Source organism: Macrobrachium rosenbergii, chromosome 4 (genome assembly GCF_040412425.1).
Source record: "Macrobrachium rosenbergii isolate ZJJX-2024 chromosome 4, ASM4041242v1, whole genome shotgun sequence".
Taxonomy (NCBI): Eukaryota; Metazoa; Arthropoda; class Malacostraca; order Decapoda; family Palaemonidae; genus Macrobrachium; species Macrobrachium rosenbergii.
The window spans coordinates 81030755-81051172 of NC_089744.1; the positions used below are offsets into that span (position 1 = coordinate 81030755).

The window sequence follows — 20418 nt, forward strand, 5'->3', positions numbered from 1 at the left end:
CACCTGTGAAACATAAAACTTACTTCAACCATCATTTTCTTGTTTGCATGCTAGTGTAACTGTCATCCATTACAAACACTTGAATGACTTGTTACACAGACTGTCATCATGGTCCCTTAAATCCATGTAAACTTTTGCTTTTCTGTGGCTAAAAAAAATATACCAGCCATGAATACCATGCCTAAATTATTCATCATTTAGGTTTCTGGAGATGTTAACACTAAGCTTTCACTGAAGCTAAATACAGCTTAACAAATATAATGGACTAAACATTTCATTGGTTATCTTTTTTACAACACCTACAAAAAGAAACTTCACACCTATTTGGTATAGGGAAGGGTTTAGCCTTAAAACTTGCTTACAATATTTGATTATTTTACTACATTCCTGTTATCTTGCAACCCTACACAGCAACATCTTTACATCCACATCTTTGCAGTTATTCATATATTATATATATATATATCTAGTTTCCAACAGATAGAAATTTATTAAAGTTTGTCCTAAAATCATTCTGGAAAAATAATTTATGGTCTTTATTTTTATTTCTTATTCATAGTTAAAGAAAATTATATGCCATCTCCCACGAAAAACTTGATGATATAAGCCTTGGTATACACTTCAAAGCATGACAGCAACACATAATTACTACTTTTAAATACCTAACCATGTCTCCATTTCAGTTAAAATATATACACTTTCATAAACCAACATGAAAAAGTCTGAATCATTAAAAACAATACAATCCATAGCATGAAATAAGCTTCATGATATATCGACGAGACTGGAAAATAATTCTCTAACTTCATCTAAAACAGCAGAGAAAAGCAAGTAAGAAACAGAGAAACTTGAAAATCTATATTTATGCAAGGTGAAAGCAATCAACAAAGTAAATCTGGACAATGACATAGGCCATAAACAAATTACTATACAGTCCATGCAAAAGTGCTTCATATAAGAGAAAATACCACTACTGGCAAGGATACAGTGAAACAAGTTATGGCAAGAAGAAAAATATCTGGAAATTTTAAACAGCAGAATTAGCAGCAGCTAAGACCTGGAATTACCTTATAACAGAGAAAAAAGAACTGATATAAAATCAGTTTACTGTACACAAAACTGATAAAACAAAATTGTGATGAGCAAGCTCAGCCCATGTACAATCCAAACTAAACAACACTAAATGAATTCCCAGTTTGAAACATAATCAACTAACTGAAGTTGTGTGTGGGAAAAATAACAGGGTTAATATACTAAACACCATAAACACTAACTACTACTAACTAGAACTGATTAGTAACTCAAAATATTCACTGCACTTAGCACAGCAAAAATTTGGAAAACCCTTGTCGTAGAGTACAGAAAGTAATTAACATTGTATGTGAATGGATTTTAATCTAATAAAATAATACAGTATATCTTTAAGGTGAGCCATTGCTGTTTGAAAAAGTTTAGGGATTCATTTTTACACAGCATATAGATATCCATTTGGGTAATATAACAATCTTTGTGATGGATGATGAAGATGATGAGATGATGATGATCATGATGACTATTATCACTGGGTAGTTTACCCAGACCACTAAGTCAAAACACTTGACTCTCACAGGGCTGGCCACCTTTGTGAAGGAATAATTTTCTACATGATGTGATGCACCAATTAATAATTGCAATTACATTCATTATTTCCCACGCTGCTGAATGTTACAGTAAAAGTTGAATGTTCAGACCATGCTTTCATGGCCTACCTGATCTAAGTCCAGGTCAATAAGCCTGATATTTTTACATTACAACACATTTTTCTGACACAAACCCAATAATCATAGACAGCTTTCTTCTGTGCAATACATTTCCAAACACATATCAACGAGCTAAATCCTAAAAGATAAAAGACCTATTGTGCATGCCCAGGCTACACACTGCTCTCCAACTATGCATCACTCTTCCATGGCAATCTCAACCACAGAAGGACACAGCCTGTTATGATCAATGGGTTTTTATGAAAAATGTTATGAAAACTGTTTTTTTATGAAGATAGCGAGGATAAATGACCTGCACCCCTCACACCTGGTAAAACATGTCTCGCTACAATGAGCAGGCTCAACAATTACACATTAAAAGACATAAGGGTCACATCACAAATCAAAGTTTCACCACCCACAGAGTTCCTGATTGAACTTAAGGGTAAGGAAAAGACATTAGGAACTTTGTGTGCTTTGATCTTCAACTGGGAAAAGTCTTCTGGCATAATATCCTGGTAAGCACACATCACCTGATGGAGCCAATAAGAAACAGTATTCTTCAAGACTATGGCAGTCCTGAAGCAAGCCTGAAGGAGAGGTAAGAAAGGGATGGCATGGAGACAGAAGTGAGATAAGGTAGGCCTGAAGTCCTGAGTATGCAGAAGGAAGGCCCTGATGGCTCTGACCAAGGAAAGGGATGTTCATCATCAAAACAAATAAATAAATAAATAAATAAATAAATAAACAGATAAAAAAAAGGGAAGGCAGGGATAGTGCAAGAATTGATGGTTGAACCCCACTTCTTTAAGGGCTGAGTCTTGGTCACAGTATCTAGAGAAACTGATAACCCTACACAGGGCCAATGAAAAGAAAGACCTCCCTTATCAATACAAAAGTAAATTACATACTTTGGGGAGGCAAGGATCAGCAAAAACACCATTTCAAAGAGGCATTTGATAGAGACTCAGAAATGAGTATCATCTGGGAGGTGGCTGAAGGCCAGAACTAACTACCACCTATCATAAAAGGCCAAATGAAGGAAAAGCATAAATGCTGAGGCCTTCCTGGGCCGGAGAGTTGTCTTTACTGCTCCATCCACTGGGTCTGGCTGCAAAGAACAGCACAGTGCTAATCTGGCATTCTATGACATGGCAAACAGATCCTGCAAGGGGGTCATCCTTCACCATCAGCCAGAGGGATTCATAAATATCAGTGATGAGACCATCTTGAGAGAAGGATCTAACAGTTCCTGCTGTGTGTCCACAAAAGTCAGAACACTCTAAGATTGGAACCCAAATGCACTGTGACATGTTGATTGCCTTCCAACAAACTACCAGTTGGAGCTAAAGGAAGCAAGAAGACACTGGGTGACAGATCAGCACCTGCCATCATAATGGTGAAAAGGTAATAGGCAGATGAATGAAAGGATGAAAATAAATGGCACACAAAATATAAAAAGATGCTAATTCCTTGCAGAGCAGCTCCGAGTACACCTACACACAGCACAAACACACACAGAAGAATGATGCCTAGGGGGAAGAGCAGAGCATGATCTGAGTGTAAGCAATGGGTCCTTTGTCTATAAGGGTTTCCCAAGTTTGTGCAGCATGAGAGATGCTGCATAGAATAAGGCTATTTACTATTAATGGGTTTGTTACGCATAAATTTATAATAAATTTCTGACAGTTTTGTTCAACTTGTCTTTCTGTGTGCCTAATGTACCACAAATATGCGAATGTACAGTAATACTGTATTTGGTGCCATTTCTTCCCTTTACGTATTCCTCTGTTTTTATTTATTACATATACCTAAATTAACTTACTTTAAATTCTCTTTTGTTTGATGTGACTAATACAACTTCATGTTTCAGTTATATTATTATTTGGTTCCTGTGCAATTTGATTCTATCTACTCAACTTCAAGAATTTTAATCATTTATTACAGTGATGTCATAACAATATGAAAAAATACAGCTTCAAAAATACTGATGAAAGCAAATGATATAAGGATATAAAATGTCTTACATCTTCAGAAAGATGAAGAAATACCTCTTTCTCTTATTTAATCTTTTTCCGACAGAATGTAGTAAAGAGGCTTAATATAACAAATTATCACTGTACTGGTGATCAGACTTATACTACATTAAGTTTGATCATATACGTTCATTTGACCAATCTTTTCCAATAAACTATGACGTTTGTATTCATATTTTGAGCAGTCTGAAATGCATCTGGCATTCAAGCTACATTATTTTTATTTCATAGTTTCATGCCCAAATTTAAAAAGTAAAGTGATGTTGAGGGTAAAAGGTATTATGATTAAAAAGTCATATGCAAATTGAAACATGCTTTACATGCATAAAATACAAGCAGTTTAGTCACTGAAATTATGAGATTTCTTAAGAGTTTATAGAGCAAAAATTCATGTAGATAAAAATTCAATGCTATTGTTACAACTATTCCAATAGTATAGTGTGGTTTAACAAAATGCTTGAGCTAAATCCATACTCGACTAAGATTTGCCCAAAGGATTTGCTCTAAAGGGAGTTTTGAAAATTGAAGAAAGGTAAATAAATTGGACACCGAGGTAAGAGGAGATGAAATGGGATGGAAGAAAAGTAAGGGGCAGGAAGCATTTCAACTAGGGATTGAGGGGGAACACTGCAGTAAAAAACCTTCAATACCATCTACAGCTCACAGCTCACATAAGATGTACCCTCCTGTGGTACAATGTCACTAGAAATGGTAGCTGAAAGACTTTTCATGCTTCATAACACAAAAATTAAATATGAGCATTTCTCTTACTCTGAAGTGTTTTATTTAATTTTACAGGACACCACCCATCTATTGAGATTAAAACTTGAAACCATGTGTATGAGGGATGGAATCTAATTTTCTGTTTTTCACACCAAAAGAACCTTCTATATATTACAACAACATATGTTTGGTATTAGAAGGTTTAAATCGTCCCTGTTTTGATGAATTGGCGTACCCCATTTTTAAAATTTTTTTTAGTTTTCTTTTCAAAGCGCCTCAGTTTTGATACTCTATAATATAACAAAATTTCAGCTGTCTGCGTTGTCTCATTTTCCAACCATATTTCCTCAAAAGATGAGCTAATTAGAAGCTCTCAGTAACATCAAAATCTTTAAAGCCTATTTTCTCAGAATTGGGGAAAAATGGCTTATGCCAGTTCTTCAAATTAGGGACAAATTGTAATTCAGACAGAATTATACAGACCTTAGAGTACAGTATTGTATTTCAAAGACTAGATTTTGTAGCTGGGTATTTAAAGGCATTTTGAGTGACCTACAGCCATCCTTTGTTTTTCAAAACTGAATCTTAATGTCTAATGAATTAACATTGTACAGAAAACATGGTTTCGGCAAGAACTGATAAAGTAACATTCAAATCTGTGTTGTCAAAGAACAAATACAAAGAAACATCTAAAATCCCACATTTCATTGATGTTGATACGTCCGACTGACGATCGTAGTTTCCGACTAAAATTGTCTGTCGGGTGACGAGTGGACGTATGTACCGTACATCAACTACAAAAAATTTCAACCTTTGGTCAACTTTGACTCAACCAAAATGGTCGAAAAGCGCAATTGTAAGCTAAAACTCTTACATTCTAGTAATATTCAAACAATTACCTTCATTTTGCAACAAATTGGAAGTCTCTAGCACAATATTTCGATTTATGGTGAATTTTTGAAAAAAACTTTTTCCTTATGTCCGCGCCATAACTCGACTGAAAATTTCAGAAATTCTTTCGTCATTTTGTCATAATTTTTGCACCGTTTTATATTAGCCATTACATAAAGTTTTATATATGAAAATGTCCGCAATTTCATGTAAAATACAACAACATGGTTGTAGCTTTTATCAGTTTGGAAATATTTTCATATAAATCATGATGTGCCAAAATTTCACCTTCGGTCAACTTTGACTCGACCGAAATGGTCGAAAAACGCAATTGTAAGCTAAAACCCTTACATTCTAGTAATATTCAATCATTTACCTTCATTTTGCAACAAATTGGAAGTCTCTAGCACAATATTTCAATTTATGGTGAATTTTTAAAACAACTTTTTCCTTATGTCCGTGCGCGGTAACTCGGCTGAACATCTCAAAAATTCTTTCGTCACTTTGTCGTAATGTTTGCACCGTTTTATATTAGTCGTTGCATAAAGTTTTATATATGAAAATGTGTGCAATTTCATGTAAAATACAACAAAAAATAACTCATGGTTGTAGCTTTTATCAATTTTGAAATATTTTCATATAAATCACGATAAGTACCAAAATTTCAACCTTCGGTCAACTTTGACTCGACTGAAATGGTCGAAAAACGCAACTGTAAGCTAAAACTCTTACATTCTAGTAATATTCAATCATTTATCTTCATTTTGCAACAAATTGGAAGTCTCTAGCATAATATTTCGATTTATGGTGAATTTTTGAAAAAAAAAAAACTTTTTCCTTACGTTCAGTAATTCTTTCGTCACTTTGTCGTAATGTTTGCACAGTTTTATATTAGTTGTTACATAAAGTTTCATATATAAAAATGTGTGCAATTCCATGTAGAATACAACAAAAAATAACTCATGGTTGTAGCTTTTATCAGTTTTGAAATATTTTCATATAAATCACGATAAATAGAAAAAACGACCTTCGGTCAACTTTAACTCAACTGAAATGGTAAAAAACTGCAACTGTAAGCTAAAACACTTACAGTCTAGTAATATTCAATCAATTACCTTCATTTTGCAACAAACGGGAAGTCTCTAGCACAATATTTTGATTTATGGTGAATTTTTGAAAAAACTTTTTTTTACATCCGCACGTTACAAATTCATGCATCATTTTGTGATAATATTTTCTCTGTGTTGCTTTGATCGTTTTACAATTTGTTATATACCAAATTCATCGCAATTTAGTGTACAATACAAAGAAAAAAAAAATAACTCATTAGCTCTAACCGTTTTGTTCAGTGTGATTCGTATACAATTATATATGAAATTTTTTTTCGCGCTGTCATATATTTCAATATTTATATATGATAATGATATTTTTTTTCATTTCTGATGGTTGCATACTAAACTTCAGGCAATGACAAAAAAAGGAGCCAAAAATGAACTCTTAATCTTAAAAACTAAGCGGGCTGTGATTTTTTGAAAAAAACTTTTTTTCCGCTTCGGAGCTAACTCCCGAACGCCGCCGGCATACGGCAGACACTTTTGTAAATAGAGGCTTGGCGTTTAAGGGTTAATATTATAGCCTCACAGTCATTTTACTGAAAAGGATAAAGAAAAGACGACCCAGAGCAATAGTGACCTAGTAATGAAATATCTAACCACCATTAAAAGAAAAACTGCACCTGCTTCTCTCTAAAACAAAATTTGTAATGAAATATAAAGTAGCTAGTTACCAGCTGGGATATATAAATCACGAAAAGTTTTTGCTTCTACTGGCTACAAAAATACAGTATCAGTTTACTAACTAAAGAAAATTTTTTAAAATGCTCTATTTCCTGTGCCTTGTTTTTCACTTGGGAGTAATATTAATTTCCTACCTGGAATTCACCTAAAAATGTCAGTGATCTTTCTCCAGTCAATGTTATTTATCTTTGATATTTGGTCTGGAAAAAATTCTAATGGTTCTGGGCACAGCAATGCAAGAACAAAATCATTTACCAATTCCTTAAATTGTTAAGGAACAGTTGATAACAAAAAGTTACAAAGAAAGATAGATGAGCTGATATGGAATAAAGGAAGAATCTACGGCTGTTTTACTTATTTCTTTTATTTGACAGTTTAGAGTGTTCTTGTACCTCTACTTATGCAACATGGCAAACTACTTCCAGAGTTCTGCTCATGAAGGAAGATATTCTTCATATGGGAAACTCAGTCTTATTTATTTATTTAAATAATGAGAGTATCTGAGGAATGCCAGTTACAGCAAAAATGATGATGGTAGTGAACCAAATTTTCTTTAGAGCAGCAGACTTCTCTGTCTTAAGGAATGAATCCGATTGAAGGATTCTCTCCTCTCTGCTTCTTCAGATACTAAGCCTACAATAACTAGAACACAACATATGCTTCAGCGAAATATTGAAGCACTTCTCCAAGAATTTGGGTTTTCTCTTCCAAAATTATAAACATTTTAATTTCAACTCACTAATTTCTGAAATATTTGTTGATATTACCAGCATTTTTCAAAACTTCATTTCACGCAGAAATCAACAGGAAACATAAAACTACAAGAGAAATTAGAAAAATGCTTACTATGCCATTAGGAATATAGATGTACTAACTGTTGGCTAATATGGCAATTCTGCCTATCCCTAATAGCTGCTTTTATACCCTGGGGCCCACAAATTATGCTACATAGAAAAAAGGATCATACAAAATATAACAAGATTTTCAAACAAAACAATTAATCACCAATAGCCTTATTCCATGCAATGGCTACCCAGCCACACCTACTTGCTAAATCTTGAGACACACATTCTTGTTTCAGATTATCATATAACAGGATTAACCTGATTCAACACAAGTACTGCAAATCAAACAATCTCAGTAAATAGTCGTAATAGTAAAGAATAAGCAGTATGTTAACTTTTATTTCCAAACAAAAATAAATGAGTACAGTATATGATACATACATGATAAATGGGCATTGGTATTACTTATAAGTTTGACTAGTAGAGAATAGTCCCTGTAACACATCACAAGACTTATATGTCATATCACATGGATAAAATCTTGAAAAGGTGTTCTCAGAACATTACATACATGCTCTAGGGATGGCAAAAGGATCCAGATTGAACTTCCAAGTCAATGCTGAAGAGAAGGTACAGACCTTAAGAACCTTGATCTTAAGCTGGACAAGGTTTTCCCAGAAAATGTCCAGGTTAACATCATGGATCATCTAATGAAGCCCGTAAGAAATTATATTTTTCAAGACTGAAATATTCCTGAGGGTATTATACAGAAAAAGACACCAAGAAACCCTGGATTTGATGAAGATATGTCATGATGGCTTTTACCAGACATACGAGACTTTTCCTGTCAGAAGAAAGTAATCTGGAGCAAATGAAGAGTCCAACAGAAGACCTACTGCTAAGGTATGGAGCTCAGTGACACACTCAGATATGGTAGGGGCTAGTAAAAACACTGTTGTGAGAGTTACGACAAGTAAGGAAGTTTTTGCCATGATGAATAAAATCTTTAGGGATTTAGCAAGTTTAAGTGATGGGAGAGCTGTTGTACAGAATATGGCTACTGATCATTCATGGGTTTGTAATTAACATACATTTCTTCTTCACTGGAGACTGTGCCATTTTATTATAATAATCTCTAAGATATTAATTGAGGATGCCTCTGCCTATATCAAAGGCAAAAGACTAAACAATTAGCAATAGTCTGTGGTACTTTTCCATCCTCTCTCTGTTAAATACCAGGGCTTCTGATCATTTGCAATCCCTAGGCTGCTGACTGACGGTATGCCAAAAATAGTCTGTTTTGGGCCAGCCCTAAAGGAGTTAAGAACTGTAACTCAGATTGTCTGGTTAAACTTTTTAATATTAAAAACTGGGACTCATATTTCCTGTTCTAAAGCAAACTGCAGCACAAATGTTACTGAATTCCAAAATGTTCCACTTGTAAAAATAGTCATATTATTACATAATGGAATGTCAAAGACATTTAAAGTAGATGTAACCTTTTCCACTGAGACAATGCATAACCCTGAAAGACAGTGACGTACTGTTACATCAGAAAGATAATATAGTATTAGGGGTAAACACAGACAAAACCAGATTCTTCATTTCAAAACCAAGATAGAATATATGCCATACATATCATCCACCTACTAACAGATACCATTAGGCCAAGCTATCTACCATCACTGTGTACAATGAAAAAGAATAACATTACAATTCATGCAGTAAAAGCATCTAAATGCAACTACCTGTGATCTGTAACATTTATTCTACAGTCATCAATGAACTCATGAGCAAGAGGAGATACGCATAATGAAGTTAAAACAGAAAAATCTGTTCACTGGATAAAATATGGTGGTATTTTTCCTCATTACCGATATTTTTGTACTGGTATTAATAATATTTTGTGAATAAAAAACCTTATTACCCAATGAGCTTGGGTTAATATTATTCACATAACTATGACCCTTGTATCTCCTCTCATACAATTCTTTGAAGGTTGCAGTGGGAGGGACCATTTACCTGCTACAGTTTTCCGTTTTGATGATGGCCGAGGAATGAAAGGTAGGAGAGGAGAAGGAAAATAATACAAGGGCAATAAAGGCACAAGATGAGGATAACAGAGACAACAGAAAATTCTCGTTATTGCAAAACTAAAAGGAAAATGACAAACTCATAAAAAAATCAAATAGATTCTTTAGAAGCTGATCGGATGGTTTGAGGTATGATCCTACGTATGTCTTGAAAAGAAAAAAAATAATAATCTATAAGTCTTTCTGTAAGTGCATAAACATAGGTTATTGTGATGCATATTTCTGCAGGTTAACTAAGAGCCAATTATATCAAAATAACACAAACATCTAGCTTCAAATATCCATTATAAATATTCAACACAGTAAGATATCATAAAGCTACTGACTGCAATGCTGTTATAACAAATCTAAGAGCAAATTCAACTACAATATATTGTTTTTAATTGCTTTTTCATTATAAATACTTGCTTACAAACAAGCAAATTATAGGCATTTTTACTTTGCTTTTAACTATTTATAAACTATAGTACCCAGGGTCAATACATGCCTGTTTGAAGCAAAACAACATAATAATGCTAGTGAAATTAAAACAATAATGATATAGAAATAATGAAAATGATAAATTTAAATATTTTACTCAATAATCACTGGGAGTTTCCTGTTCATTCAAACAGAGATGCAGTCTGCATTTTACCCTAGAGTAATAAGAGTAGTAATTTAGTGCATAAATAATCAAAATATTAAAGCAGTCAACAATAAATGGTAAAAATTATGTTAAATCATTACCTTGTAACTCATTCTGCAACTTCTCTATAGTCTTTCTTAATCTGTCAATTTCTTGATTAGCTTGATCTAAGTTATCTAGACGCTCCTTTTGCGCTTTAGAAAACATATCGTGTGAACTAGACCCCAAGTTTGGACCACCTTCCTTCATAGTCATTTCCCTGTAAAGTTTAAAAAACAGAAAAGGGCTACATTAAAGGGCAATCTCATCACAGCAAAAATCATTCACAATATATGAAAAATATACTAATCCTTTAGAAAACACATATCTTGGTAGTAATAAATTATTATTATTATCACTGCATTATTATTATTTAGACGATGAACCCTATTCACGCGGAACAGTCCCACTGCAGCCTCTGACTTGAAATTCAAGGTTCCAAAGAGGTAACAGGAGATACAGAAAAAAATGACCAGTCATTACAAAATAAAAAATAAATCATAACAAATCAATAAATAATCAAATAAAAACATAGAGGTATCCTGTAACTACAATATTTAGGATTTCAGTGTTGGCACTGTAAAGACCCCATGCCTAACAATACTGCCACTAGTGACAACAATTACCATAAAATTGTTCCACTTTTTTTGGGGGCATTCAGCATCTACACTTGTGGCATAAAGGAACTGATATGATTTCTGCAAGTTTAGTCTTGAGTTAGCTCATCAGTTTCTTCCACAAACACTCCAAGCTTCTTCCACATCTATTGTACACAGTCTGCTTCCTTCCCTCCACTTCTCTCACCTATCATTTGACTAATTTAGTCCTCAATACTTATACGAATCTATGACAGTATTTCCATTCTTCTGCCAACAAAACTGGCATTCATTGCTCCATCTTCCTGGTTTCTATTTAATCTCATAACTTTACTCATGCTGACAGCGATGCTCAACATTCTCCTCTTACAAAAACTCTCAAACTCTTTTTATAGTCTTTAGTTTCTCTTCACTCTCATCAATTAGCACTGTACCATCTGCAAACATCAGTCATTCTACACTCCATTCATGACATATTTTCTTATTCCATAATTTTGAACATATATCTACAGCCCTTTCTGTCTATAATATAACCTTGTCTCAGCCCCATTTTCTTGCCTACAAGTTCTGAAGGCTAGCCTACACCTTAAATTTTACTGGCCACTATTTAAAAACTGCCATATTATTGAGAGTCTTGTTTGATGGTTGAAAAGTTGTTCAATGGTATTGAAACAGCAGCCAATCTTACTAATGGCTTTAGGAATGAGTAGTGTGAAGGTAAGATTTTTGCAATATCCTTAATGTCTTGCACAGCTACTGTGCTGGCAAGTGCAAAAAGGGGAGGAGTAAGGAGGACCTTTAGATAATGTATATTCATATCTATGGAAATCTGCTCTTAAGAAAATGAAATCTGTTAAATACAGTGACTAGCAGAAGAAAAGGATTATTATGCAATCCTTATGCAAAAATCATATGGAAAAGTACCCTAAAATAGAAACAATGTGTAAAACAAGTTTCCACTTAAAGAATAAACTTCTGGAAGGCTATGTGAACGGTAACAGTCTAAAAGAACTTTGATAAAGAATCTGAAAATATCTGTGAGCACATCAGGATATTATGAAGTGATGGTGTTCCTTAGAAGATCAAAAAATGCCTTTGGGATCCACTCGTATTATGGATGTGGGAGAAAACGAGGCTATGATTGAAAATAGTTTAAATATTACATTACTTTATTTAACAGAACTGAAAAATGTATTTACTATTACAATAATACTACTGCTAAAATCACAATTTAAATGATAAGCAAATTCATATGCAGACCTTGGGTACACAAAAATATCAACAAAAGAATATACTGTACTACAGGTTCAATAGACAACAGTGTTTCTAATACAAAAATTGTACAAACATCTGGTTTACTGTATAACCATAAATACTCACTAAACTAATACTTACAATAACCATTAATGCTACAGCAATAGCTGGTGAATTACTAAATGCTGCCAATTTATCTCTGAGGGATCCACTACCTGGTGTTTCAAGTTAGCATGAATTCCCAAACTTCTGTCAACTTGCCATTTACTTCAATATTTTATGACTTTTATTTCTTTATTGTTTGTTTCAAGTACCACATCTAATGCGATATTTAATATTTTTATTTCAGGATAAGTTACTGTGCAGGACTACCAGCAAAATAAATGCTAATGTCATAAAGCCTTATAAAACAATAACAAGTCAAAATAATTTTTAAATAATTTTGTTAGGAGTATTGAAATGTCATAAAGGCTTAGAAAACAAGTCAAAATAATTTTTAAATAATTTTGTTAGGAGTATGAAATGTCATCAAGGCTTAGAAAACAATAAGTCTAGATAATTTCAAAATAACTTTTTTAGGAGCACGAAGCACCTAACAGAAACAAAGTACATTTTTTCTTCATTGTAGTGCTGTAAGATGCAGATCTGAAGTCCATCTTAAGCAAAGGCATGATTTGATACACACATTCTATAAAGCTTATAGGAATCAGTTAATCATGAACAAATTATCTAATGACATTGTGTGTATGAGAGAGAGAGAGAGAGAAAATCATAAAGCCACAAGTTGTATGTTATGCCTTAAATAGAGACGTATCTCTATAATCAAAGGAAATAACACCAAATATGCCATTTAAATGAGAGGCTATTAAGTACATTTCACTGATGCCTTAAGCCAAGATATTGTTTCTCTAGAAATCAGGCTGTACCTGAACATTTCTACAAATATCAGTTGCTGCAGATACTTCTACCACATTAAGCACTTTTGAGACTTGTGATCGCTAATTTTATGTGCTATTACAAATTTCATTCAGGAAAAGCATGCAACTACCATGTCATGAGTCAAAATTATGAGAGAAGATATTGGGAACTATGTGGCACCCTATTACATCTGACACAATCAAAGTTACTTTTGTAAATTTAAACATTCTAGAAGTACATTAATATATTAATTTCTCACAACTGTACCTTACCATTTATGAGGGTATTTCAAACCTCAGTGACATGACAATACACATACAGTACAGACTTATATTACAAAATAAAAAAGTTGACCTACCTTTCTTGCTTGTAGTCATAGTCTTTATATGATCTTTCCCACTCTTTATTGGTATCTTCCTTAGCACCAAACCGCTCTCGAAGATCATTGCATTCTTTTATAGCTTTATCTCTATCATGAAGTGAAGCTGCAATTTCTCTCTTAAGCATCTCAATTTGAAGCAGAAGAGATTCCCGCTGTTGATGTAATGGCGTATTAAGAACACAGAAGAAATCAAGCACAATTAATCTACACAACAACAACATTGAGCATGGCTCAACCGAAAGCCATGTGTTACATACTGTACTGTTCTTATTTATAACATAAGTTTCTACGCTATTGCAAAAACAAATATACTGACCACTTACCAGCTTGACACATGAAAAAGAATATATTTGAATATTAAATCTAAAGTGGAGGACAAACATAGATCTGATTACTTATTACACAAAATTTTCCTAAGCATATCAATGTTCCAAGTCTTTAATCTTAAATACCTTCAATTCATTTATCAACTGATACACAGTTCCAGTGTTTCTATGCACTTAAAATTACTGTTATAACCAAATATCCATTTATATTTACAGTATCGACAGTATACATATAATATAAAGTGGCAATGTTGAAGTATTTCTGTACCATGTCTTTTGATATGAAATATTTCAAGTTCCACTTTTGAAAAATTTGGTTGCAAGGAGTGTTTTCCCATAGTTCTCAAGAGCACTACACTTGGCATAATTTGAACTTTGATCAGTTGTATAACTATAATAGCTAGAAAAGCTAATATTTTTGGTATTCAAGGCGAACTAAATTTTCTACTACTGCCACTTTTAATCAGTGTAACTACTGCATTTTCAGTTCTACATCAGACTCATATTAAGCTGGCAAAGCAAATTTAACCTCAATTTTGCAATCTCTGTCAATGATGCACTACTTCATGCTGACTGAAGATGAAATTCAAGCGTACAAAGCATGTCAATGATAAAACACAGAAGCAGTGTAGACCACAGCATTCCATAAAATATCAATTATACAATCAAAGCATATTACAACCTCCTTCTATATTCTTTACTTTGTAAGGTTTACACTTTAATTATGGATAAGCAATCTACTTGATGCAAGATAAATTAAAAGGTGCTATATTTTTCCTTGCAATAATGGCATGAATTTCTTGGATACCAGTAAACACTGTAAAACAAAAAGGCAACTAAAAGAAAGCTATAATAAGACTTACTGTACACTCTTCTTGTATGTTTCACTCAACTAAAAAGATATGTCGACAGACATATGGCAAAACACAAGCATAGCACTAAAAAAAAAAAAAGTACAACAACATATACCCTTCAGCTATAAAACTACAATTCAAAACTACTTGAAGCATTGTGCTGGATCTGCTGATATAGTGATGATCTGCTCATATAGTGATGGAATACCTTCATATGTGACAATTCAAACAAATGTCCTAAGAATCTTAAAAGTATTTCTACAAGGTTAGAGATGGAAGGAACTTCACATTGTGTCACTGTCTTAAGTGGTGATTTTTGTTTTGGCAACCACGCTGAAAACTATTGGTGATTTCCACTGAGATTTCCATAACATCAACTGTAAAGTTTCAACTAAACAAAACAAAGGAAAGTATTCTTTTGTAAAATCATACTTTATGTATTATCCATTACATCTTTATTTTTACATACTACTGTGCTGTATGTGTATGAGGCTTCCAGTGCTAAATTTTCATTTGTAAATTTGTGCAAAAAATTTTGGTGCCAGCATTTTACACTAATCTTGCTTTTTTTAAATATCAGTATAACAATAGAGGAGTTACCATTATTATCATTGCTGTATTTGCTATTTAGTAGTAGTAACTACACTCTGTATTCTTTGATCTTGATAAAATATTTTGAAAAGGAAAAAATGGCCAACAATAATTAGATTAATAAAAATACAGCAAGCCATTAGGGTAATACCTTATTATCCATGCACTGTTTAATCTTTAAAATATCTTCTGTTGAATGAGTTATTTCTTCTTAGTTAATGTGTTTAGGTTTTCTTAATTTAGAAAGTGTTCTGGAGTCCGGAAGAACTGTATGTTGAGATGGCTATGAAAAGGAAACAGGCAGGGATTTAGGTGGACTCTGACTAAAGGTAATTTTAGAAGAACCACTAGATAAAGGAGAATGGAGGGATCTTAACACATCCCAAAATGTCATTACGTAAAGGGAAATACTGACAAACATAAATGATGATGAATTTCCCCCTCTTTGCCCCAATGTACAAGAGGAGTACCCTTTATTTCATCACCACAATTCTCACAGTGTTAGTGTATTCAATGAATTAAATTTCTCAGCTAATTCAATATCTGTATATTTATTTTCTCATAACATGGAAAGGCTTAATTACGTACTAAGTATGATCATTCCTACTAGAAGGTTATCCTTTTACACTCTCTCACCTTAAGTCAGCATAAAGACAAACAGTACTACATCAACAAAAAAAGCAAAATATGTCGTGAAAATAGGCATCTGCTATGCATCTGAATCTTACTAAGCAAGTACTTTATTATTATAAGCTATGAATAGCTTTTCAAGTGCATTGTTATGAGAATCACCTCTTTGCTCGAGTCATTTGTGGTCTGTTCAATAGTCTTGATCTTTTTACTGGCCTGAGTTAGTTCCTCCTGCAGTTTGTCCATCTCCTTATGGACGGTGTCACGTTCACTCATCACAAGCGTGTACTCTTGCATTGCAGCATTCCGTTCCTCCTGCAAAGAAAGAGAAAAAAGTAAATAATTAATAGCAGCCTTTACAGTGATATTTATGCTAAGCTCCCCCAAAACCCTAGTCAAACCTTGTAGTTTAATTTACTTACCATAGGCAGATATTTACCTTCCACAGAAATAAAGAATAAAACAACTCAGCATGGCTAGGGGGAACTTGAATACTCTAACACTAGGATGATGTATGACAATGTGGCAATTTAATACATTCCACATACACTCACAAAATATCTTTTCTACATACTATACACTTTTGCTCAGATATGAATGGTTTAACCAAAAAAATTCTTCTGTTTTTGGCAAGATTGAGTTATTTTCCTTGGTTCATCCACTGATAGAATGTACGTTACCCCATGTGCTGGGAAATCAGTTGATGATGGGTCATGCTTCATTCCTTAATACTTGAAGAAGTATTGTATGTGAATATTTTAATATAAAACTACAGTAACAGGTTAGTGCCATACGTACAGCAATAAAAATACACTATTTATTTCTTAAAATCAGTTAACATGAAAATGAAAATGTGCATAAAGAGCTAAACTTGATGTAAATCAAATACTGGTGAGCCCCAAACACCAAACCTTCATATTCTAACTAGGGTTTTTTATACATTTCAATTAAATCAAGTTTACTAATTTTGAATTAGCAATTTACAAACAACAATTTAATCCATTTTGGATGCACTGGTAGCTTTTTATTTTCTAATTTTTTAACATTAATTCACAATTTGTTCATAATTTTCTCAAGGTTTAATTTTAATTTCAATCAAACAAATTTATAAATATTTCATAATAATGGATCACATTTGAACAAAGTAGTGTATGTGATAATAGGTCAAGTTTTAGAAGTGTGAAAATAAAATTAGTAAAATTAACTAAAACTGTCAGTCTGCAAAACAGAGGCTGCTTGAATTAAAACATTGTTAAAATACTGAATCGTGCAACCCTTTAAAAATACTTCTACAATTCTCAACCAGCAATTAGCAGGTACATCTCTGGCAGTTCAAGAGTGGTAATAAGGAAATGTAATGAAGAACAGCAGTACTATACTACCACTCCAATAATTTACCGGTATTCGTTCTTGAATCTGCAAATAATTATACAATTTACCAAACTTGTGACGCATGTGAAGAATAATGTCTAACTAGATACAATAATAATAGCTGGCCACTCACTGAAACAATGGGTAAAAAAATACATAAAAAATATATTTATTGGTCCCAGCAAACCATTTAATTACCAGTGAGGCTTAGATCTTCCCTCTGAATAACAAATCAGGGGAGAAAACTCTTGTCAGTTATTTAAACCTGTATACAGTTTTATCTGATGCAGAGGACAGAGGACATGTTTTATTGGGACTGCAGCTAAACATTTTCAGAAACTGCTCCTGAAACTTTAATTTTCCCGCAAATTTTCAGAGAAAAGACCAATATAATTTACACATCATGCAATACAAAATGGAAGGCTGCAAACTACCACAAAATAAAATGAGAAAAAGTTACATAATAACTAAATATGAGCAAAAAAGTCAATTTTATTCAGGCAAAAACAGAACATATGTGTGCAATGCAGAGCTCTGAAATGGTAAGAATCTTGGGAAAAAAGTAAAAGAACCTGGAAATTGCTTGTGGAAATGATAAAAAATTCAAGTAAAACCCTGAAAGCTGCAAGGAAAAGTTAGAAAAGAGATCATATCTACGTGTCAACATATACCTAGCCATACAAAACACACACACACACCTTTCCCTTACTGTGCCATATACAAAAAATTACTGAAATGTTGAGACACTTGCAATAAAATTAGTAGGTACCATAATGAAAGGTTCACTTACATTTTCAACTCGAATTTAACTAAAATGCTTAACTAGGATAAGTATGGTGGGAAAACTTCTATAATTGGAAATATTCCAATAACAAAAAGCAATAGTAACTAAATACCTCCTTCATACAAGCTTTGTTTCAGTATACTGTCTCACAAAAAATGCACATAAAGCCTGTTATACAATGCCTAAAATTTTAAATAAAAAATTGTAACTTCCATTTCTTTTGTTACTTCCCATAATTTCAACCAATAGTAAATTCAGAAGTGGTAAGTTAGAAGGCATAACATGCCTTGTCCAATCAAATATGAGACAGCTTCAGTCAGTGAATGTTACATTTGACAGAAACTACTTGTAGCTACAGGAACATTAATGTAATGTATTATGCTCTGCTAATACAATACAATGTTTTAACATTTAGAAGTGCTACAGCATTATTGAGAGTTTTTGCAGTTGTATACATCAAATATATCTTACCATAAAATAATCTTTATGAGACTGTTTAGCCTAAGTGCAACTGTCACATTTTCATTAAGAAATTTTCTTTGTGCTCTTGCATTATAATTTAACATTACTGAAAAGCTATAAAAGGAAAGGGCATGTTGTATTATGCAATTTGAGCAATCTACTTCACTGTAAGCAGTGTAAGCATAAGCTAACCTAACTTGTACATTTCCACAAAAAGTAGAGGCAATTTTTTCAGGGCTCACACTAACTGGATGCATATAAAACATGATCATTATTATCTCCAGTAAGCCACCAACAGATACCAGAAAATGCCTGAGGATAGCACAAAATTTAACTTACTATAACATTTTATGGCAAGAACTATTCCTTGTGACAAAGGAGCACGTATGAGATCCAGAGAAAGCCAGCCAACAAAACTAACTTCTAAAATATTTAAAGTTGATTAAATGACTGTCTCATGTTCATCTATGCTGACATAAAAAATAAAAAAATAAATTTCTATCTGTCACAGTGTTGGAGTGACCCTGAAAGCTTCTCGTTGGGATCCATGGCTTCCCTCTACCCTGCCTATCTCAAAGGGTTAAGGGCATTAATATTCTACTACATTTAAGAAGCAATTATTTACCCGACAATTAACTATTAAGAATAACACAGCTTCTTTGCTTAGTAACAGTTAGTGCAAAACCTGTTTCCACAAATGGAAGCCTTGTCAAGCACAACAGTAAACTTAATTTGACGGTACTAGCTACAGTATTAGTACAGCATAATTAACAACAGCATTAGCACCTTCAGCAACCTGGCATAAAGGAATAGGCTTCTTTTCCTCCTAAAAATATGGAAGTCTCAGAAGCTCTTCTGGCAAACGTGCCTTGTATACTATCAGATATGTCAGAACGCTGATTAGGTATTTGAAGGTAATTATTTTACAAAGATATTACAATTTATTTTCTAATTATGGAGATTTCACTATACAGGATTTAGAAAATCTCCTGTAGAGTAAAATCAACTGTCAAGAAACAAACTGATTTACTCTAACTTACATTTTTCAATCACAAACACCAGAAAGTGGAAACAAAAATTATAACCAATATAGGTTTCAACATACTTTTGCTACAAAGTTATTCAGCAGCAAATGAAAGATTGGGTAACTACATATCTTAAAAAAATATTTTAAGGATACAGCTGAATTACAAAGTACAAGATGATAACCTTATGGATAAGACTTTTAACCTAAAAATAATTGTATTTTTTGACAACATGACAAAGTTTTGCTTTTAAAGAACCTTAGGCTTTGATTCAAAGCAGTGACCATATATGAGGATCCAGCTACCTTAGAGGGGAGGGGGAGAAGAACCCCTTTGGTGGGGGTGGACAATGGAATACTGAAGAACTTTGAGAGCTGAGACTCCTTGTATGATTACTACACAAGATCTCTAAGTCGTGTTAATTTAACAGAATCCCGAGAAGTCACCGGCAATGATCTTCAAAATTGAGGCTATAAAATTCAAATTGGAGGATCAGGG

General features: G+C 33.2%; 1 protein-coding gene across 17 annotated transcripts in view; it reads right to left on the reverse strand.

Moving 5' to 3' along the window:
* Positions 1–20418, reverse strand: part of Dlg5 (Discs large 5) — a 670182-nt gene that overhangs the window by 47888 nt on the left and 601876 nt on the right. For all 17 annotated transcript variants that reach the window (XR_010852350.1, XM_067100141.1, XM_067100133.1 and 14 more), the window contains 3 exons: positions 16441–16593; positions 13854–14029; positions 10790–10947 (listed from right to left, as the gene is read on the reverse strand). Coding sequence is in view for 16 of the 17 variants with exons in the window: in XM_067100141.1 (XP_066956242.1) it covers positions 10790–10947; positions 13854–14029; positions 16441–16593 (487 nt within the window). In the remaining variant the exon portion in view is untranslated. The remainder of the gene's footprint in view (positions 1–10789; positions 10948–13853; positions 14030–16440; positions 16594–20418) is intronic.